The sequence below is a fragment of the Pavona decussata genome, unplaced genomic scaffold (assembly GCF_977016875.1).
Source record: "Pavona decussata unplaced genomic scaffold, jaPavDecu1.1 SCAFFOLD_71, whole genome shotgun sequence".
Lineage (NCBI taxonomy): Eukaryota > Metazoa > Cnidaria > Anthozoa > Scleractinia > Agariciidae > Pavona > Pavona decussata.
Genome location: NW_028145490.1, coordinates 1,745,845 through 1,773,511, shown reverse-complemented (window position 1 = coordinate 1,773,511; position 27,667 = coordinate 1,745,845). Strand labels below are relative to the sequence as shown.

General features: G+C 36.2%; 1 protein-coding gene and 1 long non-coding RNA gene across 2 annotated transcripts; one reads left to right on the top strand and one right to left on the bottom strand.

The window, feature by feature from the left end:
* Positions 1–5: 5 nt before the first annotated feature.
* LOC146477260 (uncharacterized) lies at positions 6–25,730 on the top strand. Its single transcript, XM_085113705.1, has 22 exons — positions 6–272; positions 3,082–3,805; positions 5,938–6,089; positions 7,546–7,677; positions 8,231–8,344; positions 9,411–9,448; positions 9,758–9,950; positions 10,737–10,829; positions 11,896–12,021; positions 13,519–13,650; positions 14,337–14,450; positions 15,144–15,213; positions 16,636–16,769; positions 17,087–17,239; positions 17,643–17,864; positions 18,431–18,547; positions 19,556–19,713; positions 22,123–22,267; positions 23,330–23,502; positions 24,055–24,219; positions 24,563–24,725; positions 25,256–25,730. The coding sequence occupies exons 1-22, from the start codon at positions 246–248 to the stop codon at positions 25,496–25,498; spliced, it is 3,588 nt and encodes a 1,195-aa protein (XP_084969831.1). The 5' UTR covers positions 6–245; the 3' UTR covers positions 25,499–25,730.
* A 41-nt stretch (positions 25,731–25,771) lies between these two features.
* LOC146477259 (uncharacterized) lies at positions 25,772–26,734 on the bottom strand. The gene is made up of 2 exons (XR_014865419.1): positions 26,554–26,734; positions 25,772–26,507 (listed from the first exon to the last, which is right to left on the bottom strand). It is a non-coding gene; the product is annotated as an uncharacterized LOC146477259 (long non-coding RNA).
* Between the last annotated feature and the right edge of the window lie 933 nt (positions 26,735–27,667).

Below are 27,667 nucleotides of genomic sequence, written 5' to 3'. Positions count from 1 at the left end.
TTGGCGGGAGTTGCTGGCAGTGCATGACGGGACACACCCTGTCATTTCATGCCCAGTCTCTTGGCGACGGTTACGGCGTCTTTGACTCCTTGAAATTTGTTGACATTGACTTCAGTGGTTTGGTAGCCCCTTCACCAGTACATCTAACCCAAAACCCTCGTCTGAAGAATAGATCTGAACTCTTGCTGTCAATGCTCGAAGTGACAATGTAAAAAGACAGTCGATACAAGAGTCCCGTGGCCAATATGTCAAGCCTCATAATATTGGAGTCGGTAAGCTAATGAACTTTTGCTTTATGAACATTACATTCCTTTCTCGCTTACAGGTTTGCTTTATGCTGTCTAGTCACAACAAGGGACAATTTACGATGGCAGACTGATAATGCGTAGCACTATTTAAAGATTTTCACACAAATGGTGGTTTACTTAATATCGTCGCCCTTGATTATCACCTCTACTGCATGTCGTGATAAGGTTCTGATTAAGCTTATATCGAATGACACGATTTGTAATATACACGCTTATATTTTGGCCGATTTGTTTTAATCTACGCGCTGATATTTGGCCAATTTTCGAGCTGTAGACTGCTAAAGGCGCGGATCATATATTTTTTTAATTTGGTTGCCTCGTTGACAATAGTTTTGCACGCAAATGTAAAATAACAAACAAACCGGTCGATCCAATGAAGTATCATGCTGACGTTTCGTGTAGCTCGGAAGTTTTTAACTCAGTCTCTAGCTGAGAGTGTTTACGAGTTCGATGATTTGGCGTTATGAAAGGTTGTTTATCATTTTTTTCACTCATTAAGGGTCATTACAGCAAAATATTTGAATGTACATGTAAGCTTATGTTTGTTCAAATGCATGCGATTCATATGTAGTTTATTGTCTTACTAATTATCTGATGGACATGACGGTGATATTGTAATCTTAGGAAAAATTTATTAAACTCAAGGAAAGAGAAAACTCATATATATGGCTAAAACCTTTTTTTCTGAAAATTTTTGACATTTTCAAAGTTTCTGGGAGACACAAATTACCAGATTTCTATTAGTCAACTGTTCAGTACTACTTAGAACAGGACACTAGCTAAGCCTAGGGCCCTTCTTGCAATTGTGAAATTGGATTGGTCATTCTATGGAGAAAGAATTGAGAGAGAAGCCTTGAAAGGAAATGTTGACAAATGAACAAACACATTATTAGGTGAGAGCCTTGATTGCCATTTTGCAGCATCAATCTAAAAGGTGTTCAAACAGATTGCTACATGTATAAGGGCCAATTTAGATTTCACAGTCCCAGGAGATGTAAACGTACTAAGCATGTTAAATTGGAAACAAATAAGCGTGTGCATGCAGGACACCTGAAACTTTTTGTTTGTTTGTTTTTTTTTTTTTTCATTTTTTTGGAAAAAGTGGGTCAAATCATAAATGTGAATGGGTCCTGGGTGTTTTGTTTTCACAGTCAGATTACCTGTGTATTTCAATGATTGAAGCTGTGACCAGGTGTATACAGCTGTTTCGACAAAGGTTGTCCAAAAAAAGCGTAAAAGCGTATGCGACGATGCCAAAAGGTAGTCTAGGAAATACCCAATAGATTTCAATAAAAGTTCCGAATCCATTATGGATTCGGAGCTTTTATTGAAATTTATTGGGTATTTCCCAGACTACCTTTCAGCATTGTCGTGTACGTTTTTATGCCTTTTTTTGGACAACCTTTGTCGAAACAGCTGTATATGAAATGGTTATCACACTTGGATCTCAGGCAGTATGATTTGCCAACCCTTGCTTCCTGTTCCTATATTTGCAAAAAGTAAATGGGTTATTCCAGAAAAAATCCACACCTCCCCGACGGATGGGATTCTGGAAATTCTCACCGGAGGGGGGGTCAAAGACTCTGGAAATCCAGGCGGGAGGGGGGGTTGAACTAAAGAAAGTCTTCTGCAGGAGTCATTTCGACCGATAGTTCACGCGATTCGAACGTTTAGTTCGGTGACACTTCAGCGCTCTCAGACCCTGAAAATAATAGAAATATTTTGTTCACATATTTCTCACCTAAGATAAATGATAATCTAAGGTCCTTCACAGGTCCTTTTATAGCAGAAAACGCGAACATCAAGATAGTAAAGAACGAGCCATCGCAACATTGTTGCAACGACGAGTTTGAAACGCCTGACACATTTCTACTCGTACCAGACCCAGCTCGCCACCGTTGTGTAATTTCACGTCCGCCATTGCATTCTTAGCGTGGATTCCACTGTGTCAGGCGGAAGAATTTTTTACTTGTGCAAGCAAGGATGCAGAGCTATTAGCTGAAGAAGATAATTCCAAAGAATTTTGGTCCAAACATTCCCTCCTCGTCGAAAATACTCGAGAGGAACATGTAGCCATCTGTACCTTGAAAAAACTTTTGGAAACGTAAGTTATTGCGAAAGCAACAGAAGGAGAAAGTTCTTGGACGGGTTCCTGCAACATATACAATGGTAACCTCTCTGAAGTCCCATCGTCCGTAGCACAGTTGAACAAGCAGCCAGTGCGTTTTCTGCATGCCGTTTTAAGATTCCATGGGTGTTGTCCATTGGGCACAAAGGATGAACTCGTTCGCTTTTTCGCATTGTTGCTCCTTTCTTTTTTTAGTTCCACGCGATAGAGTTTTTAATATTAGCAGAAGCTTTAGAAATTAAAAAAGAACATCTAGACGTGATTGTGCGTATTTATATTAAAAATAAATTAAATTTAAGCCTAATATTTTTTTTCCGGAAATCCAGGCGGGAGGGGGGGTCTTTTGTTTTGGAAATCCAGACAGGAGGGGGGGTCTTGTGCTTCAGGAAATCCAGGTGAGAGGGGGGATTAAAAAACGACCCCATCCGTCGGGGGTGTGTGGATTTTTTCTGGAATAACCCAATAGGAGTTTTATACTCCACAATTTGGATGATATTCTTTTGCCCGATTACCTCAGATGTTTGTCAAGTTTCCACAAACGAACAACTGTAAGCCATAAACATAGAATTTCTAGCCTTAGTTTAACCACACGTGGGTTGTGTGTCTTCGTGAAGTCTTTATTTATTTAATGCTTCTCTTTCCCAGGATTCAGGGGAACTTGAAGACATCGATGAGAGACTTCGTAAAGATGGCTACAGGACCAACATTCCTGTTGAACACAAACTCCGTTACTTTTGGAGACAGTTTGTACGGTCAGACACCAGCCTCAAGTCATCCCTTGAGAGTGTTGAACAGCTCCGTAAACAACATGGAGAAGAAATGATTGAGGTGGAAAACTATGTTGCTCATATTAGACAACTGTCAGATGAAAGAGAAGCTTTGACGCAAGATTTGGAAGCAGAAAATGAGCAGCTAAAGGCAGAGCTTGAACAGACGAAAGTTGAGAAGGAAGCTGGAGCTTATGTGTCAGAGGATATATGTGACATGTTGACAGAGGCAGGTCTGACGCAGATTGGAAGAGACACTAATCCTGTGAAGGAACAAATTAATTACTTAATAAAGGAAAGAACGTCTCTCTCTGAAAAGGTCCGAAGGCTAGAACTTGACAATGAAAACCTTAGGAAAAATTCTGATACAGAACAGTCTGACAAGCGGCTGATGAAAATTATGGAAGAGGAGAGAAAAGACATGGAAGAGGAAATGAACAGAATGCGTGAAATGATGAAGCAAGTGAAACAGGAAGAGAGAAAGATCCATGAACAGGAAATGAAAAAAGTAACTGAAGAAAATGATAGTTTGAGGTCTCAGCTGGAGAGAGCACAGAAACAGCACAATGCAGATTTGACAGAACTTATTAACAGACATCAAGGTTTGTTTTTTATGCCTATGGTACTAGTTGCAAAACTATTTGACCCAGGATTTCAGACTCTCAAGATGTATATGTTGTGGTTCAATTTTATCCTTGGTTTAATATTTATTTCCCTTTGTTTTGGGGTATGGCAATGTATGATAATGAGTTTAAAACAATGGGAAATAAAAATTAAACCAAGGATAAAATTGAACCACAATATATATGTTGTAGGTTAAAATGAATCCAGGTTAAAATGATTTCAAACTAGGTTGATTTGTATTTTCCTTTGTTTAAGGATTTTGTATTTACATCTGGGACAAGGGAAAATACAAGTCAACCTAGGTTGAAATCATTTTAACCTGGGATTCATTTTAACCTACAACATATACACTTATGTTGTGGTTTAAATTTTTTCATACCAGTTTAATTTTTATTTTTCTTTCTGCTGTAACCTGTATTCATTATCATAATCTGACACAAAAGACAGGGCTTCTAATATTATGCGATGTGGCCATTTCGCATAATTGACCTAAAATCGCAACAAATCGCATAATTCATGAAAAATCGCAGAATTTGTACAAAATCGCACAATTTAAGAAAAAAAGAGCAAAAAACTCGCTTTATGTCAAGTTCTCCGATAATTTAAGCGTCATCACAAGGAGCTTTTTCTTTCAAAAGGTGTCAGAAATCACCTGGAAGCGTTCATTTGTTGATTTAAAAGCGAACAAACAGGCGTTCTATGCTTAATTTTACATGCTGGGGACCTGGTGCTGGTTTTCAATATAATTTAAACAAGTGATCATTGGCCCAGAATAAACAATCCTTTTATGTAAGTACACCAATCACAATCATTGATATATTTTTAAGATGTCATCTGATCCCTTCATACTTGCGATGTAGGTTAATAGGCGTGAAAACTGCTTGATAATCGCTTGCAATTTATATGTAGTAATTTTGTTTTAATTGAAACAAACATCCTCATTATGGGTAAGTTTGTTGTTAAAACGCCGAGCGCTTCTTCGTAGGAGAAAAAAAAGATCGCACCTTCCTGTAAATATTTCGGCAAAAGACAGGGCAAGAAAGTACCCGAAGGAACGTTTCATGTTGACGATGGTCTGTTGTTTACCCTCTGCGAGCAGTGTCTCCTTCGATCTTACTAGATGTTTTGCTCTTCGTGCAACATATTGGTTGATCATCTTCGAAAGTTTGTGGTTGACAAGCACATGGAAGCTGAGTCACACAAGCGGAACATAGAAAAAAATGCGGGTGGGAAGCAACAAACGCTGACTTGACCAAATTAGCAAATTATTTCTGATTTTCAATAATTTGAAATGAGGCAACAAATGATTTATTTCAGCTGTTTCTTCATTTCTTCGTGCTCGAATTGCTTCTTGAACAGCAAAAAATGGATTGTGCTCCTCTTAGACCTAATAAAACAAGATTAAATTGGCTTAAATGAAATCGCATAATTTGCCGCATAATAGACCTTTCTTGCCGCATAATGAGACTTAAAAGTGCCACATAATTTCCAATTTTTTTCCGCACCCTATCAGAAGCCCTGATTAAAAGAAAATAAAAATCATGCTGGTTTGAAAATTTTTAAACCAAAAAACTTTTGAACCACAACATAATTTATATGCATTTGTGTGATAGTAATAATAATTAATAATATATAAATATATTAGTATTGAACCCAGGTACTCTATTTGTCGAAATGGCTTTAAAATTGGTTTGTTTCATGTGCAAGACTTAATTCACTCCACTGTTTGAAAAAGTTGATTGTATGACCCCAATTTGGTTGACTGCTCCAAGATCGGCAATGTTTCAACTTGACTTCATGAGTGCATTTTTAGGCACACTCACCTCAAAGCAAAGCTAGTAAAATAAATGTCTTAATCAGATGACATCTTCCCGAAAAAAGATACTTCGAATGTTATTATCCAGGAAGTGTAGGTTTTCTACCAGAGGGTCTTTTCTCAAGTCATGGAGGAAAACACAGATCGACTTTCAAGCCGTGTTGGTAGACGTCTGGTATCCATGCGAAATTTTCCTCATGGATACAATTAAATGGCAATGCTCTGCTTGAAGCTTCTCTTTGCTTCTCGTATTTCTATATTCATGTGATTCATGTGCGGTTTACTTTACAACAGGTGAAAAGCTCAAGTTACTGGAAGAAAGGGAACAAGAGAAAGAAAAATCAGTTGCTCATGGAAGCAAAGCTGACAAAGTTATGGCTGAAGTGGACGAACTAAAGGGCAAAATGAAATCAATCGAATTGGAGAAGACCTCATTACAGTCCACTGTAAGTTCTTAAAATTACATTGTACCTGGAGTGGGTTACATTATTTCAACAAATACCGGTATGTCTTTCACAGACAGGCTTTGGGCACCCTGGAGGCTTGTTTTATTTATATTTATTTATTTATTTATTTATTTATTTATTTATTTTTCATTTAGCTAAAGTTACCATACAACAAAAATTATAAAATATTAAATTATTAAATTATTGAAAAAATTAAATTAAAATTATAAAAATAATATAATCATTATTATTATGATAATGATTAGGGAAGTGTATCAGCCCATATGTAAATTATGTACACTGGAAACAAAATGCTAATAATTTATTAAAACCTGCTGAGTTCTGTGTACAAAACTGAACAAAACAGTTGTCCTACTGGTTAAGTTTAATCATCCATTATGAATATTTGATAACCAGGCAGGTATACTTTTAGTTATAGGCTCTATACATATTTTACAAGTTGCATTATAGTAACTCTAAATATTACTGGTACCGGTATAATTTTTGAATTCACATACATAACCGGTAAGTTATTTTGTTAGTGTTATCAGTAATTTTCTGATCAGCTTGTACAACAGCATTTTATCTATATTTCTTGATGTCCTCTTAACTGAAATAGAGGATACGCTTCTCATAAGTACGATTTATGTTAATTTTGTAGTTAATAAAAAAATGTTTTGTGCATTCATTATAAGGTAATATTTGCCTTATAGGCTTACTTCCCTTTACTAAGTAAACATATTCCATTTTGGGGGAATGTACTTTTTCTGAGTCTTGTTTTGTGACTGCAGCATTTAGTTTTACAACTTCTTAATCAAGATTCATCCTTAGATTAAGTTTATCATTGGACTGTGTAAACAGTACAGAAAGGTTGTTCTGCTATAACTGAATTGGTGGAAGATATTTAGTAGGATAATAATATTTGTAGCTCATACAGTCTACCTGATTTCTTTTATATGCATGTATTTTCCAAAAATTCTGTTCTTATGTATGCCACCATATTCCTTCAGTGGTCCCTTAAAGGATTTTACAGGATCCTGTGAAATTTTATTGGGATGCTATGGGGTTGTTACCAGTAAGGAATCCTATTCCTCTTCTACTTTATTAATATTTATTGAACAATGGCAAGGTAGAATGTAACACCTGAGAATTGCAGTTATCATTTGAAAGAAAAAATGTTCCAGTGCAATTAATTTACCCAGTAGGTTTTTGGATAACACTACTCTTTGTTGGCTGTTAAATAAAATCTAAAGTTTATTGATTCTGTCAGTGATTACAAGAATTTCTTTCACAGGCTCCATTTATTTCTTTAACAGACAATATGAGCAGACATTTACTTGGCCACTAAAAAGATATGGACACACTAATAATTATTACATGTTTGTTTAAAAAAGCATGGAATAAAATACTATATATATTTTCAGATTAGTGTTAATCATATGCTTTTAATGTACAGGTAAGGTCGCTAGAAGAAGAAATTGAAAAGGAAAAGGAAGAGCTTAATAAAAGTAAAATATCTCAAGAAGCATCTATCAAGAAACTTAAGACAGAGCTTTCTGGAACAAAGCAAAAGCTTCAAGAGACAGAGGTTGGTTAGTTGTGTCTTAAAACCTCATCCCAAAGATGATTTAGGTAGTGCAATTTTGTTCTATGCTGACGACAAGTCAGCAAATTAGACCTACAACTTACTTATGATTGTCACACCTTTGTAAAAGGTCTTAGGATTTTCAAACATGTTTTGGAAACCATTGGACAATCATAGGTGCAGACAACCATCCTGCCTTGAAATCGCATGGAATATCACCTAATATAAGGGGATATTCAAGATTGAGCAGGATAATTTTATTATTCAAAACATTGACAACAAATGATAGCGCATTAATTACATTTTTATTAGTGCAGTTAGTTGACAACAAGCATTTAGAATTGCAGGAGCGGGAACACTTAAAGGCGAATGATGACAAATTTAATCGCTAACGTCTGACATGCCAGAAATTGCAGTTAGTGCACCTAGCGACTCTCACTGATTACCATGATCGACATATAAAACTGCCTGGTGTGACGCTAGCTTAAGGATTTTAATGGTAAGTAATAATTAACTACGCATCCTTTTGAATGCCTTTCCCTGATCAATTCATCAGGTGAAACTCAAGACACAGGAGGAAGAGAAAAAGACTCTTGAAACCCGGCTACAAGTGGCACAGAAGGACCTTGCTACCATAAGAGACAGAGAAGCTAAGCTCTCCACTGAGAAGGTGCTTTGCTTTTTTACTAGTATCTACGGTTTTAATTTTAAAGTTTAGTTAATTATCCTCTCTGGTCTAATTATCACACCCTGTAAATTAAACTTAATTGATGATATCTTCATTGTACTGGCAGAGCACAACCCTATTCAGCTTGGGGAGGGGGGGGGGGTGGGTACTAAACTTGGTGACTTTTCATAAAATTTATCTGGCAACAATTTGATATAATAGCAATTATTGACTGGTCACATGACTTGAGGTTCCAAATTCCAAACTTGGATTTTGCATTACTGTTTGAAGTGTAAAGGAGCACTTGACAGGGAGCAAATGAGAGTTTGGACAAATGAGAGCAAGAGATTTAAGGACGGTGCCTACTAATACCGAAGTATTTTTGTGTCGTTTATGACTATGTGGGAAAAGCAGATCTTACATGTAGTAGCGGCTATTGAAATCCAAAAAGAAAATTGGGGGTAACCACGTATTTTTTAGAGATAACTAAGCAACAATTATTCCAAAAAGCAATAAAATACAAAGCAATGTATGACGATTTTTTCCAAATTGAAGCTTTATTATCTCTCAAAAATGCATGGTTACCCCCAATTTTCTTTTTGGATACCAAAATCGCTTGCTAAGTTCTGCTTTCTCCGCATAGTTTTAAGGCGCGCAAAAATATCCTTGTATTAGTAGGCACCACCCATAGGAAACTGAGTATCTTGAGATGCGCAGAACATATGCGCAGACAACAATAGTAGGCACCGTCCTTAACTCTCATAAAGTATTGTAAATTCTTATCTTGCCCAGGTTCAATAAATGAGAACAAAATATTTCATAAAGAAATTGAACTCTTATAAACTCTTGTAAGTTTCAATGTTTAATTCATCAATTTGGCACCTAACAAATAAAATTGCAAGTCTGGTGTATTCCAATAACAACCAGCCTTACACAACTTTGATAATGATGTCCATGGAGTCATCAAAACTTCTGTCAACATAATATTAACATAATATTTTGCTATCACTTGTTTTTATTTTAAATTGGTTGAACAGTGATAATGGAAATGCAACTTGTTTGCTTGCAGGACAGTGTTGTAACTGAGGCCAAGTCATCAACTCAAAAGTAAGTTTCAGAATATATTTATTTCATTACTTAACATTTAAGTCTACCAATTTATCTTAATTAAGGGTACACTATAGCTACCTAATGTGGGGGTATTCTTTTCCTTTTCATGCACTAAACATTTCAATCATTTTGTGTAGATGGGTATCAGGTAATAGCTTTTTATATTCAAACTACAATTCTGAAAATTAACATTCTGTGAACTCTTGAAACCAACCATATTTAAGAATGTTTTTTCCTTACACATTATTCTAAATTGAAATAACATGTTTCACTGTGAACTGTTTTTATTGCTTTAAATTCTTACAGGCAGCAAATAATAATACAGCAACTCACTGATGAAAGGAACAGTCTGCAAGAACGTCTCAAAACAGCTGATGATACGCTTGAACGGCAGATGAAGCAGATTGAGAATTTAACCCTGCAGCTTGGAGAGGCTGAGAGGTCACTTGCAGAGAAAGAAGAGGATATGGAATCCCTTAACAAGACTTCAAAAGATGAGGTATAATAGCAGTAGATCTGTGAAAAAACAAAGGTTTTTCTTTTCAAGGAACAAACACAATTTGATTCCTATAAGCTCTGCTACACCATGACATGATTGGAAACCAAAAACCCTTCCATAAAAGGGGCATGGACCACATGAAAGAAATGCCACCTCCCTCCTTCCCCACCAAAAAAAAAACAATAGCAAAAGCCCCCCCCCCCCCCCCTTAACTTCAATGATTAACTAACAAACACCAGCTGGTAAATAGAACCTATGCAATGGAAAACTGAATGGAACTCTTGAGCTGCTCAAGTTAGTTATCAGCTGACCAGTTTCTAAGGTGTTCAAAGCCAGCCTTTCTTCCTTCTTATCCTAAACAATAACTTAATATTATTCTTCATGTGTATCAATAATTTTATTAGTGTTACAGTGTACACATATGACCACTGGGTCTGCAGATTATTCTTGTACTAGACAGAACCAATGCAACGTGCCTGGACACACTTAAAAATGTTGCCATTTTGCACTTCTAGATCATTTATATTAAATAAATGCAAATCAGCTAGTCTGGTCTTACATGTACCATGATGTCCTCCCTTCCTCAGGCAATATTTTGTAATGTTCAAGAGAACAGCATTCTAAGCAACAAACAAGCAAATTTATAAAGGGGAGTGGGATAATTCAAATACATTGTCCTTGCAAGTGTACATGAAAATGTATCACTGTTGTTTGTGGACTGCCACAAACCACACTGAGCCTGAGTTCCTTTAAACTAAACCATGCATTCATGTTGGTTTTTGTTAGCTTAACATGACAAAGGTAAAGTTAGCAAGAGCCACAGATGAAGCAGCAAGCTTAAAGGAGGAACTGTCTGAAACAAAACAAAAACTAAACAGGGTAAGTCACATAATATTGTTATTACAACCCCTTTATCAATGATTTTAAGAATAAATTATTCTCCATATTTTTTAATTTAATTTCTTTGTAAAAAAATTAGTATACATTTTAGAAATCAAACAGTCAGGTGATGAGAATTAAGCATTAAAGCCATGAAATGGCAAACCTCAAAAAAAAAAAAATAAAAATAAATAAATCACTTTATTTAAGTGTCAAGTATTTAGCATGTGAAACTAATTGGCGACACTGATCTCCAGATTGAATTGGATTTGGAAATATTGGAGTACCCAGAGAAAAACCTCTTGGAGCGAGGACAAGAACCAACAACAAACTCAACCCACATTTTTATTTTGAATAAATTAAAAAAAAAATCATGCCAAAATCATGTGTTTTGGATTTTGGTGCATGGGTTAAAATTTACCAGTAATTGTGTGAACCGGGTGAAATAAACTTTAAATCCAAAATTAGAAAGTGTAGGTTTAATTTATATTTAATATTTAGTTTATTAAAAGGTTGTGATATCTTTCCCAATGCTTGACCATATAAAAGATCATTACACTTCATTGCAGACTTAATCTGGAACATGGAGAAAGTAAATAACTGTACCTCAGGGCTGGAACGTTTAAAATCCAACATGCGGAATTTAAACATTGACACTGGCTAGCTAGTTACATATACTGTCAGCAATAATTAAAATGAGTTATTTTCAACTTTGTTGTGACTTGTTTTGATCAGGAATCCAGTAAAATAACTGTCACATTACCCAGTTTGCAAGGTTTCAACTTAATGCAATCTATCAGAGAATAATGGTCCAAGAGATGATTATAATTTCAAATATTCTATTCAAAAGGAGATAACATTGCTTTAGGCTGATATTAACAGATTTACATGTAGATGTGATATTATTGTCTTTGCCTTGTGATATTTATCAATGTTCAACTCTAACCAATATAATTAAAATGTTTGAGCAAGAATGTGAAATTAGATCTACAAGCTCTGTGTATGTTTACAGTCATCTTCATTGGATTCAGGGGCAGGCTTAACTCCTGTTCCATATGGTTTGCAGGTGATGTCTGATCATAAAGCCAATGAAACAAATTTTCAGGAGAAATTGCTTGCAGAGTCTGGCCGCAGCAAGAGTGCTGAAGAGGAGAAGGAAATGCTACGGGAACAGATTGTTGAGTTGAGAAAGGTTAGTCAATTCCTTGACGTAAACATTGTTCAGCTCAGTCTAGCTACTTTTAATATTTATTGCAAGAGCATGCTTTTATCTTGATTCTTTCATGTTAATGAGCATGCAAGTAAGGCTTGTTCTGGGCAAAATGTTCAAAGTGGATTTTCAAACGTGTTTTGAAAGAAACACAGCACCACAGGAAAGAACTGCTCAGTAGCTTTCATTTGAAATGGTTGTTCCCTTTAGGAATTCATCCACAGACTCAAAAATTAGAACCATTTTGTACTGCATAATAAATAGCACCAAAGGTAAGTACTGCTTAGTAGCTTTCATCTGAATGGTCACAATTTAGGATTTCAAAAGAATTGGCTCAAGTAATACTGTGTTTCTCTCTTAAGAGTATAAATTAATTATTTATGTTATTTCACACTTGTAAATGCATTTAAAAAGTCATGTTGATATTGGCTTTTGAGTTTTAAATTAATATCCAAGTCTTGATTAAACAATGCTTAAGTGGTTTTAATTTATGCAAATGGTGTCTCAAGTTGATTAATTGTAAGGTAATTATAAATCAGTGTTAGAGTATTTTCAGCTGATTTTTAATTGCCGATTATTAACTGTCATTAAAGATATTTCAATGGGTCATTGACATGTTTTTAAAAAAACCCTTTGTTGATAAATGGCTGGACTTTATACTGAAACATAAAAGCATAAATTTGTTCTTGTTTGACTAAGCTTTTGTTGACTTTGTTTGGAGCCAAAGTGGCTAACATTGTGACAACAGTTCATTTAAGGCATTGCTCTCTCAAGAAAACAATAAAATGAGTTCAACACTTCATTATCACTGCACCCCCCTGCTGAGCTATCAAAATTATAGATTTTCGGGTTGATGTTAACTGTTTTAAGGCACAGTGTTCGATATGGATGCAACAACTCAAGAAATACCCCAGAAGGATATTAAGGTGCATTGTATATTGCTTTTTTGTGTCTGGTATGAGCTTAGTGAAACAGGAATTTGTTAGATTAAGATGTTTTTTTAGGAGTAAAGATACAGCATCATTGCATCTACTGTTAACAGTTGGCTTTAGTTTGAACATGGTGCTGTGTATATAATTAATTTTGTGCTTTGTTTTGATTCTGGGGAAAAGCGAAAATCCTAAATACTTTTCTCAGTGAGGGTTTATTTGATGGAAGAAAAGATTCTTAAAAATGATACTGTTACTTGATACCACTGAGTGGTATAAGGTCATTTTGAGACCAAACATAGTTATCATACTAACCTACTGCACTGGTATTGGTTCTATTATAAGGTAACATAATCCTGGTAACATAATCCTAAGTCTAACATTTATTTGAATAGCTCTACTCTGAAGTATCATCTTGGAACAGTTGAAACAGGGTTTGACTCTTCAACCAGCTCCACGGAATTAAACAAAATGAAGTATTTTTACAGTTTTTGTCCCATAAAATAATAGTTATTAATATAATAATTATTATGTGATAATTCTCTAATAGGATCTTGAAGCATCACTTGCTGCTAGCATGAGCAGAGAGAAGGAGACCATGGAGCAGACAGCTGCTTTAGAGAAGGAGAAGGAGAACCTTGCCAGGGAGCTTGCTTCATATATAACTAAAGAAAAGGACAAGGTTTGTAGGTCATAATCTTTTGTCCAAGTTCAGCTAATTGCTGCAAGCTGTAGTCCTAGTGATGACAAGTTCATTATTTGTGGAAATTATTCAATTTTTTTTTTTCATTCTATAGTAGTCACAATCCTATCACAAGGAGGTGTGTTTGTATTTATTTGTGTAATTTGTTTTATTATTTGTTATTTTACTTAACTCAAACATGTTTCTCCAATTTAATTTTCTTTATTATACTGGAATGGGAGATTTTGCAAAACTTCTGTTAATTTATATTGTTAGGGATTGCTTATTCATATTTAAATCTTTAAATGTTCCCCTGGTTATGGCATTTAGTAATAAATTGGAAAGGGAAATTTAAAGCAATTTCTCTATGAAAACATGTTGCATCAATTAAACGAACAACTTCCTTGTGTTCATGTATTACTAGACAGTAAAATCAGAAAATAAAGCCGTTGTGGTTGGTTTGCATTTGTTGTCAAATTATTTGAAAATTCTTAAACCTGCTCAATTTTTATTTTATTTGTCTTGGATTCATTACTTTAATCTGGAACAGAGGAAAATAAAAATGAAAGTGGTTCAAGAAAATTGAATAAAAAAAAAGTTAAACCACAACACAGCTACTTCATTTCTTTTCTCGTCTTCTCAATTGTTATTTAGCTTGTTATATGATTTACTTTTAATTATTACAGTCTAAGAGGAGTGAAGAGCTTAGCCTTCAGCTACAGTCCTTAGAGAATGAGAAGATCTCCCTTCATGCTGTTGTGTCCACACAAGAAAGACAGATTAGTGATCTCAACATAAAGGTAGCTCTTGAAATTATTTGAATTGCATGTATTGATTGGGATTATAGATGCTATCACTGTGCATACATTATGGTTTGCTTTAGTTTCAGTATAATAACCCAATTCTGTGCACTGTCTTTGGATGGAACATGTCCTTTGGTACAAAATCAGATGGCAGTTATGAGACAATAAATGTAGTCCACTTTGATGTGCACTGTTAGCAGGCTTTTTGGATTTGTTCTTTTTGACTTCTTGTGAAAAAAGGCTTTTTTCACAACTAAGCTAGTCAGTTTGCCTTTATTTGTCCCATGAGCATCACTGGCTTGTCTTTTCCACTCTTAAATGCATATTTCATAAGTTAAACTAGATGGGTCTAAAAGAAATTACACCCTTCCCTGCTTGTTGGTGTAATAGATGATAACACCCTTGGCTGAAAGACTGTCCTGAAATTTTTGCTTTCTATTAGCTTTGTTTCTTGGCCAACTGTCCATTCCTTTGGACAATCTTTCTGCCTCAGGCATTATCCTCCAATATACCATCTTCCTGAAGGGATTTACGTATTAATTAATTAGTTAAAGAATAAATAAAATTTCCTCTATGACATTTTTCTCACAAAAATGTACAACTGATGATGCACGCAATACAGTACAGTGTAAATCAAAATTCTTTCCTTTTGTTTACATACATGTTTGTATCTTATTTTCTGTTTCCTAGCTGGAGAGGTTGGATGAGAAGTGTGCTGAACTTGAAGAGCAGCTACAAAAAGAGCAAAGCAGGAGTCTAGGTTAGTTCTTAGCACTTTTAAAAGACCAAAATTAACATTATTTTGCTATAATTATTTTATTCTTATACATTTATGTATTAGCAAATTTACAAACTTTAAAAGTAATCATGACAAAAATTTCCTAACATTTAGAGCAAGAGATTCTCAATCAATCTCCATCATGGTAACAAAATAAAGACAAGATGTGAATTGTAATTTTGCTGTAAAAAGAATTTTCCACATACATCTTAATGACCTCTTTGTTAGAGATGAAAAAATAAGTCTACTGATGTCCTGTGGGATGTGACTTTGTATGTGTTGTCACTTTCATTAATTTGTTTTTACATAATTGCCGTAATGTGGAACAAGAGAAAAACAAAAGAAACTGAAATTCAAGCCAAAACCTGATTTAAACCTCAACACAACCTGTCACATACATGTCTGTAAATCATTGTGGAGGTTGTTAGCATTCAGTTGGTATTAGGTTTGGTAGGTTAATTAGTGTATTTCCGGTGGACAGGTAGCGGCACATCCCTCTAGTTGAAAAAGCCAACTCAACTAAGGGTGCGTTCGATTGGGAAATCCGGATTTAGATTTTGAAAATCTAAATCCGGATTTCCCAATCGAACGCACCCTCAGATCATTCGGATCACGCCGCATCAAAGGAACCGACGCATCCTTGTCCAGAGTGGATTCGTCGGTTTCTTTGATGCGGCATGATCCGAATGATCTGAGGGTGCGTTCGATTGGGAAATCCGGATTTAGATTTTCAAACTCTAAATCCGGATTTCCCAATGGAACGCACCCTAACAGAATGAAAATCGTAGTTGGTAACGAAGGGAAAGGCATTGTGGGTCAAACAACCTCCTTTCAACAACTTCCCTCTTTTTACTAAACCCTCAATCTCTCCCTATCCCCCGTCATCACTTATTAGTAATTGCCTCCTTTCTAACAAGCGTGGCCTGAAAAGCACCATGTACTTTTAAAGGCATGCCAACCTCGTAAGTCTTCTTTTTCCAACATATCCCTCCTTTAAGATAGTGACTTTGAAGCTATGGACAAAAATGACTGTTCAAAAATAGTATTCCCACTGTTCTCGCTGTCTCAGTATATTTTATTGTTCACTAGGTGTTTGTACACTTTTGGATGTTTATGTCAAAAAGAAATAAACTCCTGCTCTAGTAAGCCTGTCTAGTCTCCAATTACATGCCCGTGCTGTCTTGAGCTGCCCAAAAATAATGAAATAAGGACCCAGCTGGGTAGTATTGTTATGGTAAAAGGTGCTCAGTTTGTTGTGATCATGGGGTTAAGGAAAAATCTGAGTGTAACAGCTGATTCAATTTATCCTGGAAATCAATCATCTTTTCACTACTGCCCCTAGCTGGTCAAAAGTTAAAACTTACTATACTGGGCATTAATTTTATGTTTTGTTTTGATGTATAGAATTAAGCACACGATATGAATTTACTCAAGAGAGCAGCAGTTCTGCCAAGCAGGAAGTGGATCAGCTAAGGGAGGAAGTGAAGGTCATGTCTGCACAACTTCTTAGACAGCATAATGCTTCACTGGACAGTCAGGTAAGATGGCAGTGTCGCTGTAAATGGGATAATTTGATGTTGAGTAGATTTCTCAGTATTTCTTGTGAACATCATGATCCCTGTCCAGTACATCTACCATATATTTATAAATGTGTAGATTCCAGCCTTCTTTCTTTTTGCATATTAGTTCCTCATTATCACTTATTTTTATAAGTCTAAATTATAGCATTGTCTGTGTTATAGAAAAAGTATGAAATGAAGACCATGATTTTGCAAAGTTTAAAGCCTTTGATCTGAGCTCTTACTTTCTTTCACAAATTTCAAAGCATAAAACATGTAATTTCTTGCTTTTATAGGCTAAGTATGAAAGATTGATCGTTGACATGCGTAATGAGATAGAGCGTGAAAGAGAGAAGTCCTCTGCAGAGCGTCACTCGCTGGCAAGTCAGCTTGAACAAGCTATGAGAGAAAGCAAAGACTTCAGTGCCCTCTTGCGAGAAAGGGATGAGGTAATGGTTCTTTCTTTTGACATCTTCACTGAGTTATAAATAGAATTACTAAATAAAAGAAAGACCCTCACAAATATATGTTTCAAATATTCACATTCAAATACAATTACATATACTTTGTTATGGTGGATGATAAAAATGAAGGCAGCAATTCAATGGCAAACAAAGTACTTTGGGTTGCTCTCCAGAGGACTTACTAATTGAAGTCAACATCATGCTGCACTGGCTGTTGAGCCCATAAGTACCATAGTCTTAAATTTTTGTAGGAGTAGATTTACTTGAGCACTTATCCCAGTGTGCAATTTTATTCCAACCTGTGATTCATATTGGTCAGACAAAATGGCGTTCTTCATTGATGGAACATGTTCTTTACTAACAGTATTCCATTTATTCTTTTTTTCAGGAACTAAGTGCCCTTCGTACTGAGCTGACAAATGCCAGTCACACTGGAACCAAGGCATCCACTGCTTTAGAGTTTGAAAGTAAAATGCGTGGGAGCCTGGAGAATAGAACTGCACAACTTGAGTCTGAGCTGAGTAGAGCCTGGGAGCAAATCAAGGATTTGTCAGAGAAAGTATCGATGCTGGAGACAACGAAAAGACATCTGGAAATTGAACTGGATAAGGTAGCTTGATCAACACTTAATTTATCCGCACATTTTTACAGCACAGCTTTAGTGTAGCCTTCTCATGTGCCTGAAAAATAAACCTCTTTCAGACTAAATTGGCACTTGCATGAGCATAATTTCTGACAATCACATACCATTCTTACACTGAGCTGTTACTGTTTCGTACTGTAAACTTACAGTTGTTGTTTGAAAGCAGTCAATTCAATCAATTTGTAACAGGTTGCATGAAAATGTTAGAACATTAATTCAGTGATGTAAAGTGCATTTGATCATTTTTTTTAAGAAATTTGCAACCTATAAATTTTAAATATTACTTTTATTATTAGAATTTGTCATTGAGTTCAATTTAAAATAATTTTAAGTTGATACTGATAGGGTAAGTTAGCGATGACCAGCCTTCCTTTAGAAAGCATCCTATAGTTTGTGTGTTGGGATTTTAATTTTTAAACTGGTGCTGCTGTTTGTGCTCTTAATGACATCAATCTAACCCACCCTTTGCTGTATGGTACACATGTAACGTAATAGCTAAGGCATTTATTAGTTTGAATATTTTTGTTCTGTAGAAAATACAGCAGTTGCGTCAGACAGAAAGCACACTACACCGAAGGCAAGCAGAGCACACAGCGATTTTGGTTGCCAAGGATACAGCACAGCAGCAGGCAGAGGAGGCTGAGGCCAAGGTTAGACTGTTTAATGTTATCATTGTTAGAGTCAAACCATGAATCAGTTTAATTTGTGTCGAGTCGGTGTGGATAAATCCCACAAGGGTGAAAACTCAAATTAAAGTTACCAAAACGTGCATTTTAATGGAGCTGGTTGACGTTCAAAGTTTTAAATTAGTTTAAGTTCGGTTGCTCGTGGAAGTCTAAGAGTTACTAAACTAGCTGATTTGCTAGAGAGATTAATAGCTGTCCTCTCTTACCTTCCTCCCTTCCCTTCCCCTCCTCCCCCCCCCCCTCCCCCGTCGGAAGCTGTTTAAAATTTGTTAACTTAGAGTTTCAAGCTTTTCTATTGTCCAACCAAGCCACGTTTGAACACAGTTTTTTTTTTCGATAATAACTGCTTTTCCGGAAACAAGCCCACCTAAAAATAAGCGTAAAAAGTCCTTTGAACGAATGAAACCCGTGCATCAGAATCTTATGGTAGCTTTACCCGCGCTTGAAATGTTCGCAAAATACCAAACGGAAGATACCCCTACAAATGTTTGAAAAGAGGCGTTCTATGTATTTTCCCCTTCTCATGGTGTTGTGTAGAAGAGGAGAACTGGGGTTGCTGCTCCCTCAACACTACCCACGGATATAACTGATCCTGTAAAACAAGTGTGTTATGGGACCTATGTGTAGGTGAATTAGGCACCTTAACAAGCATGCCCTGTGGTCAGCTCAGAGCGATTTTCAACTGAGTTTTCAAAGTAATTTCACGTTTGCTTTGCTCTTGCTTTACCATGCAACATGATTGGTTTAAAAGCTCGTGTCACTTTCTTAACCAATGAAAATCGAGACCAAAACCAATCGTGACTTGCTCGTACGCGTTTTCCCGCGCTTGACACCGGTTGCGTGTATTTTCTTCGAGTTCTGATTGGTTCATTGCGCTGTTTACGTTTGTTGTTACTGGACAGAGTACATACTTTGGTTTTGGTTTTGCGACACTCAACTGAAATCCGTTCTAACATTTCTTTGTTGCATTAGTTGGCAGGATTGAGGAAAGAGTTTGAGGGAGTAAGTGAACAACTGGACCTCACACAGTCGGAACTAAAACATGCGAATGATCAACTGGCTGAAATGAAGCTCACTCATGAAGAAAATAACACCCTTAGAGTTCACCTACAAGAAGAGGAAGTCAACAAGTAAGTAATTATCTTTTGATTCACATAGTTGTGTCAATTGTACAAGTATCTTTTTTTCGCTGGTAAGTTTCACCTTATAATGGACTTCCAGTACTGAGCGTTTGTCCCTGTCGCATGGAATAGTGTTGTAAGGGATGTAAAAACGACCATTACCTTGTTCTAGTTCACAGTTAATTCTGCACCAATATGGCACCATCAAGTAACAGTATTGCGAATAATGCCTGACGTAATGTTATAAATCCCTAAATGCTATTTAAGAACTGCCAAACCTAAACTTTTATATTAACTCAAACCTAAACTAGCTAAGCAATAAACAAATCGTTAGTGTTTTTCATAACTGCTTGATAAATCATTATTTTTTGTCATAACTGTTGGTGACGTTAATATTTGCCATGTCGTTTGCCTATGTTCCATGAGTAATATTATCAAACTTAATGAATCGTGGTAAAAGTTAAACCGATCTGTAATTTAAACGCTCTTTTTGTATGTATAAACTTTGAAGTTATTAGGGTAACTTAAAAAATAAACTTTTAAAACTGTAAAATAATATTTAAAGTAATCTTTACGGTGCCGTAAACTTTTAAACTTAAAAGCGTTAAAACGTATAACTGCAAACCAAATGTTCTAACAGTTTCTTTTTACTCATATTTTGCTTGCTAACAATTTGCCTAAACCTTGTCAGACTTGCTTGCGATGTTATAGAAATCGAGCAGATGCTGAGGTAACTATAACAGTGACTTTATTTTGTAGCGTTTAAGGTGGCCGAATACACTTTTTTATTGTACAGGTGTTAGAAGACGTTATTTGGAAACTATGTACTTCTGGGCGCCCAAAATTGGTATGGTGTAAGACTAACTAAAAAAGAATGGATTTTTGTACGTCTTGTCGAGCTAAGTACCGTTTCCATGGCAACGCAGCGAACTATTAAACGTCCATATATTGTAGGTTTCCTTTATTTTTAGAAAATGTATTCATTAGATTTTTTCCATTTTTTGTATCCAGATAAACTCACAAAACACTGACACAGTTGCACTATTTTCATGTAATTTTAACAGATAGATCTCCTGTAAATATTGATTTTGCATTTTAATGTTTTGTGAAGATACCCTCTGTTAGATTTAGGTTTCTCTTTGTAGGCGAGTTACGCGTTTAGGGAACTATTTTCATGCCAAATTTTACGAAATTCTAATGAGCGGTTCCTTAGAAAACAGTCCATTTCCACGAAAACAACCAGTCGCAATTTTTTGGTCAAATGCGCATGCGTGGCTTTAATTGGGTTTCATGGCAAAGTTGAAAAGAATGCAAAAGGTCTCGGTGAATGACTTTTTTGCTCGGAAAGAAAAGAAAAAGAGTCCAGAAACAAGAAACTTAGTTATTTAGGATCAAAACTTACCTTTATTATCCATTTCATGTGAAATTGAGGGATCACTTTATCGACCGCCGTATTTACGTACCACAACCCTAGCGCGCGCTTAATGGCATCACTAACAGAATCTGTAAAGCGCGCGCAAACTGTGTTCGGCCACCTTAAAGGGGAAGTATCATGGGGGTTTTGATATCTTTTGTTAAAAATGATGAAATAAGACCTTCAATCAGCTGCCAAATGATTCTAGAATGACGAGAGGAAAGAAATCAACTCAATTCTTGAAAGGAACAACTCGTGATCTGTTCAAGCGCAATTTGGAAACAAAAATGCGAGAAATTGAAAACATTAGCCTAACATTTTTTCAAGTTTTAATCCATATCGACCTATTCTGTCTCTGGCCAGAGGTACTAATCGACAGTTTTATTGCACTGGGGTAGTAATTTATAGCAAAGTTGACAATTATTTCGTTGTTTCTGCTGACAGACAAACGTTTTTGGGTTTTGAAATGACAGCAAATTTACGTGATACTTCCCCTTTAATTAACGGAATGATAAAAATCAATGAAGTGTCATATAAACTAAATGTTTAATCTTTACTTTCAACCGTTAACTGATGACTTCCTCATAAACTACACTTTGAAGTATTTTAAAGAACTCGGTAGAGATGCGTTTAATTTTAAATATACTGCAAAACGAGTACGACCGTTTTAACAAGCCAAATGCATGCTCATCGCAGAGTTTGTTTATCTCAAACAATGTCCCGTTACTTGGTCGTCATACTTCATAAACTACTTTTGGTTGTCGATCCATCAGTTTCGCTTTGATTGCAGGAACAAGGAGTATCTATTGGCTTAATTGTGGCATCTATATAGAAACTGTTATATGCTTTTCGAAAACTATTAGTGATTTCTAACTGGACGTTCAAAAATAAGATGCTGACTTGCCAAAAGTGAACTTCACTTAAGCCAAGTCGTCCGGCTGAACTATACCAAAGAAGTATTTCCACGGCATGTTTATAACACGCTGTTTTTTTGTGTATTTCAGGGGAATTCAACATCAAACAGTGCAGGAGTTAGAAAGGCAGGTTGAGCTCCTGCGTGATAGAGACGGTCAGCTACAGTACACGGTTAAAGAACAAGAAGCCAAGATCGAAGCCTTGAAACAGAGACTCAAAAATACTGGAGATAAGGTTGGTTAATATCATGATACCTACTGAGCTACAGTTTGTTTTGCTTAACAGTTATCATTTAACTAGTGTCAGTTTTTTGTGCGCGTGGTTTCCCGTCGATTTGGAACAAAAGTTCAATGGACGGTAAAAATGTTGCTACACCTGCATTTTGAACTCTCCTATTTTACCTTACGTACAATGAAACCACGCCCTGTTGACCCAAATATACCCCCTTCCCCGTACGATGTTGTAGAACAACATTGTAACGGGGGTGGGGGGGATGTTGATGATCGGAAACTACTTTTGAAGATAATTTGTGCGAACAGCAGGGCGGTTTACAGTCTGTGGCAACTGTTTCTGTCGATCATTGTTGAACTCACTTTTCCAAAATGTTTGCTTAAAGTTGAGTGAAACAATAGTAATGGGTCATGTATTAGGCACAGTAATACTTCTGCACTTTGAAGACGTAGTTTTCCTATAGACCTACTAACTGATGCTTTACACAGCGTTTTGACCATCAGTACACCCAAGTTTTGAAGTTTTTCTTTTGTCTTTTTTAACATGTAAAGGGGGTCTTTATAGAGACGTAAAGCTTATTTGAAAAAGCTGACGTTCAGGGGAGTGGGGTGTGGAGGGGCTTAATACCGCTTTTTTTTTTTTGTATTTGCCACAATCATGCGGCCAAGTGTATAAATTATAAACTTGAAGTGACCGCTTCAAATTGCTGGTTATTTGTTAAAACCTTTAACTGTAGTACAGAAAGGTGATTTTTCATGTTACTTCGTGTTCCGTTGTTTTTCCAAAGTAAATTAAACCAAGAGCCGTCGTGTTAAATCATCCACCCTTTCTAACTGAGTTCTTTTTTGTTTGTTATTCTTCTATAAATCAAGACGGATCTTTATTTAGTTTAGTCAGGTGTAAAGTTTTTGTGATATATAGTCTGTTATAACAGTTTGTAATTATTTAATAATCAATCTTAAGTGGCCTTTAATTGTGATATGATATCTTGCTAATTGTTTCTATCTTCGGAATTGTATTTATGATTGTAGTTTCAAAGTATTTCTCTTGCAAACATCTTAACAGCACAAAAGGAAGGAAGATGATGCTAAGTCTCTGACAGAGAGAGTGAATGAGCTGCAACAAGAAGTGGAATACTTACAAGGAGAACTAGTGAATGCTGCGGAAAGAATCGATCAACTGCAGCGGAAAAATGATGAGAGGAAAACCAAAGCGCACACTACTATCAGATCACTCAAGTGAGTCTAACTAAAGCTAAACACTAACTACCATTGAAGATCATTTGGAGATAAGTCTCTCCAGGTGTTTCTCTTGTCCCTCGCTTGCCGTAACGAGACAATTGCTGTGATTTTATAGAATAGTATTTGCGGATGCCATTGAGTGTTCTCGCCTTTCCAATAATATTGTGTCCCATCCTTCTAATCACCGATGCCTGTAATCCGAACTGAATACAGAGGCCCTGCATGAAGACCATCTGCAGTTTATGTGGCTTTGCGCCTTAATTATGGCGTGATTACAATCTCGTTTCCAGAATCTCTCCTCTTCACGTCCCAGAGAGACCCTGGGAACGAGGTTGGCGTGACTACAGTATCATTTTTACGCCATTTGGACACATTGGGTGATGTAAAATAAATTTAACACAATTCAACTACACCAAATAAAAATGACCACTTTTTTCGTCGAAAATGGTTTGAAGTTTGTTTGGCTAAAACTGCATAAATCATGTACAGGTCGTCATACTATGCCATTTCAACTCAGAGGTATTCATTTTGGTAATTAATGTATTTCAGGGATAGATTTGCACGTGAAAAGAGAAACCTGGAGTCTACAGTGCTGTCCTTACAGAGCAGTCTGGAACTTACTCAGGAGAGAATGAACAAGGAGGAAGAATACAAGGGTACAACACAAGCTGCTCAAAAACAGCTCATGGGAGAGAAACGAGAGCTGCTCGCTAAGTAAGTCCGTCCAGTTCGACTCACAAGGTTTGAAATGGTGCTTGTTGCTGAGTAAACGAGTATTCTGTCATTTCGTAGCAAAAGAAATAAGTAAACAAGCAAAAGCGCGAGAACGATGTAAGCCTTAGCGCTGTGTCTCAGCGTTTCATTATTACGAAACAAAACTGGTCCAATAAAGTTGAAACAAACGATTAGAAAAGAGTAAAATGTACACTTAACCAGACTTATAGCAAGAGGCTGATGTATGCTTTTGTTGTCTTTATGTAGTTATCGCAATACACGGAAGTCTATCAAACGCACCGCAAATGAAAACGATTTACTCGTGTTTCTTTTCTGTAAACAGGTTAACAGACAGCGAGGAGGTCATCCGGGAACATCTGAGGAGCTTACGCCAAAGAGAGGCTGCACTTAATGCACTGGAAAAAGAGAATTCCGAACTCCACGACCAAGTCAATTCACTGATGCAAGAAAAGGGTTCGGTTACAAGAGAGCTTGAGAAAGCCAAGGTCAGTGCTTCCAGCCTATGCCGCGTGTTTAAATTGGATCTAAGTTTTAGAAGCCCTATGCCAAGTTATTTTTAGATGTTAGAGATAATTTACACAATTGCAAAACTGAATGCTAGGCCCCACTAACACCTAATACTATAAAAACATTCAGAGGGTAAACAAAGGGTATTTTTTGTTTGTTTGTTTGTTTACAAGAAAGCTTTAATGCATACGGCCTTAAGATACCAATCTACTTTCTTGAGAGCTTATATTTTAGTAGTATCTATCATTGCCATTTCTTGGTGTTCAGCTTTGGCTTTATAGTAACGATTTAAAATGTTTTGCTACAGTTTTTAACTGGTTTGAAAGTAAAGTTTTCAAACGCTTTGTTTATCCTGTTGTTGATTCGTGTGCTCAAGCTGACCCTGTTTTTTCTTTGTTACTAGAAAGTCACAGTTTTAAAATATACCTAACAACATACAACCCAAGTTCACACATGTACGCATTCTAGTTGGGTCGCAATAATGTCACTATTCTTTGCTTTATTCTAGGCTCTACTTTCAAGTCCATACACAAGCCCCAAGGCTACAGGACCCATAGACTCTCAAGTACTAAAGAACGCCCTGGCGCGATTGAATCAGGCGGATACACTGGATAGGTCCTTTTCATCAGCCTCCCCTGACCTATACTCCCCAGAACACCGGTCTCCAGAAAGGACCTTGGCAAGTAATACACTGAATGGTTCACTCAACGGTGCATATCGGCCTGGACTGATGAGTAGCACAGCGCACTAACTAACAAGGAGTAAACCTAGTAACCACTGATCCAATGACAACCTATCATGTAACGACCAACCCAAGAATTCTTTAATTAACACCTCTATGATGCACAGGCAGCTACAGTAGGGGGTTAGGATCACAGGGGTGGGCAGATATGGGCGCTTTTTATGTATTTTTAAAATGCTTAAAGAAAGGTACATAAAAGAGGGTATAAATCAGAGTTGGGTGGGGCTTTTGTTTTGTTTTTGTTTTTGTTTTTTTTTGTTTTTTTGGGGGGGGGGGAGGGGGGTTGTTTTGTCTGGACCGCTGGTTTGAGATCCATATATTGTTAGCAAAATTCATATACATACATCTGGACCCGACAGCCAAATAGTGAAACATACGTGACTAGCGTTTATATTTACAAAATTAATATTGTCGTGAGCTCCCCAATTTTTAGAATCCCTGATGCAAATTTTGAAAGTCGCCTTGGTGATATGGAAGAACGAAACACTTACTTTTTAGGAAGCGTTGAATCAGGGCCTTTCCGTTCTATCTTGTAATTGAAAGAAATTCATCCTCATTACATGTACTTCAATCAGAGGGCAGAAATTAAGATGCTGTTTATAAGAACGTTTTTTACAATGTGCTGAATCTAAAAGGTATTTTTAGAGCGAATTTGTCAAAAAATAACGAAAAAAATGCTTCGTATAATTACTTCCTTTTGCTACATCTTTCATAAATTATTGTACATTTATTTGAAAAAGTATCAAATCTATGCGGGGGTTTTTTTTGCGTTTACTTTTTTTAATGGCTGTCTGTGTGCCTTTTCCATTTTCTCGTATAGTATTCATTTAAAATTGCCTCGTAAGGCATTTATTTATTTGTGATAATTTCATGTCGGCTTCCTATAGCCGTTTTAGTGCTGCCACTTAATCAGACAGTCATCGAGTTGTGGAGGAAAATGCCATTTTTAACGGAATCCAATTTCTCAGTCTCGTCGATTTGTTTTATTTTTGGGAGAATAAATATGGCAAACCGTCGGCTACTTCTTGCCAAAAGGACACTTTGCCACTTTGTCGGAGACCAACAGCCAAGCCTGTGTCGGTATCCCTAAAGCTGCTTGAAGTAATATTTGCTCCTCTGGCTTGGCCGCCAAATATTTTGCGATCCCGCTAGCTTTTAGGGCTAACCAACACCAAATTAAAAAGCTAGTCAAATGAAGCATACCTCTAATGATTATTATTCAAAAGAATGAATTCAATTTGTAACATTAGAATGAATTCAATTTGTAACATTTGAGATTTTTTTTACAGAAGAAAGCCTTGCTTTTTATGCCATATTATTTGCAGAATTCAAAGGAGTGAGAGAGAATGTGTGCGTGTGAGAGAAATAGTTAAATTAATATATTTCTCACGTGTCATTTGTATTTATTTATTATCTTAACTTTATAACAGATTATCCTTTAGCTCATTTTATTAGTTTGTGAATATTTTTTAGAATTATGCATCAATCTATTGATGTCACTCGCGTGTATTTTTTTGGTAATATCGCCAAATAAAACAATGATTTTTAAGTAACTTTTAGTTGTGCACTTTTTCTTGTGTTTGAAAAAATACGTCCATGAACTGAGGACTCATACAGTATTCAAAGTAATTTACCGTACAAAATGAGAAAAAAAGTCTGTCTGGTGACTGACAAGTGTTTTACAAATATTTCCTTCAATCTACAGAAGGCTGCACTGTACTTCCTCGTTTTGGATATAAATCAGTTTTGATAAATAGTAAATGAAATGACACGTTCAGTTCAATTACCGAGATCATCTTTATCATTCCGCTACTAAACGTCATGAATTTATAATTTCGCTACCCTGCCTTTATTTTATTGGCCAAGTCATAACCCTTTTTTAAATAAAGAAATGACAAATGCGCTAAATAGGATGAATGAGCCATAAAGAAAATAGCAATGACAACATGAAAAATGACCGTCTGCGATAAAATGCGTATTTGAACGTCAAAAGTTGTCTCGCTCCCGTTTACCTAAAAAGTTGCCTTTGTTCAATTCTCAAAAAAATACTTTGCATGCGGTTATGTATGTTTTGTTTGAAGCCCACTTGTGCATATTGTACAAGAATGGTTTTTGCTCTAGACCAGTTCGACCACAGCAGGCCGTATGATGCGCCCCAGAACAATGGGCGCGTTTGCC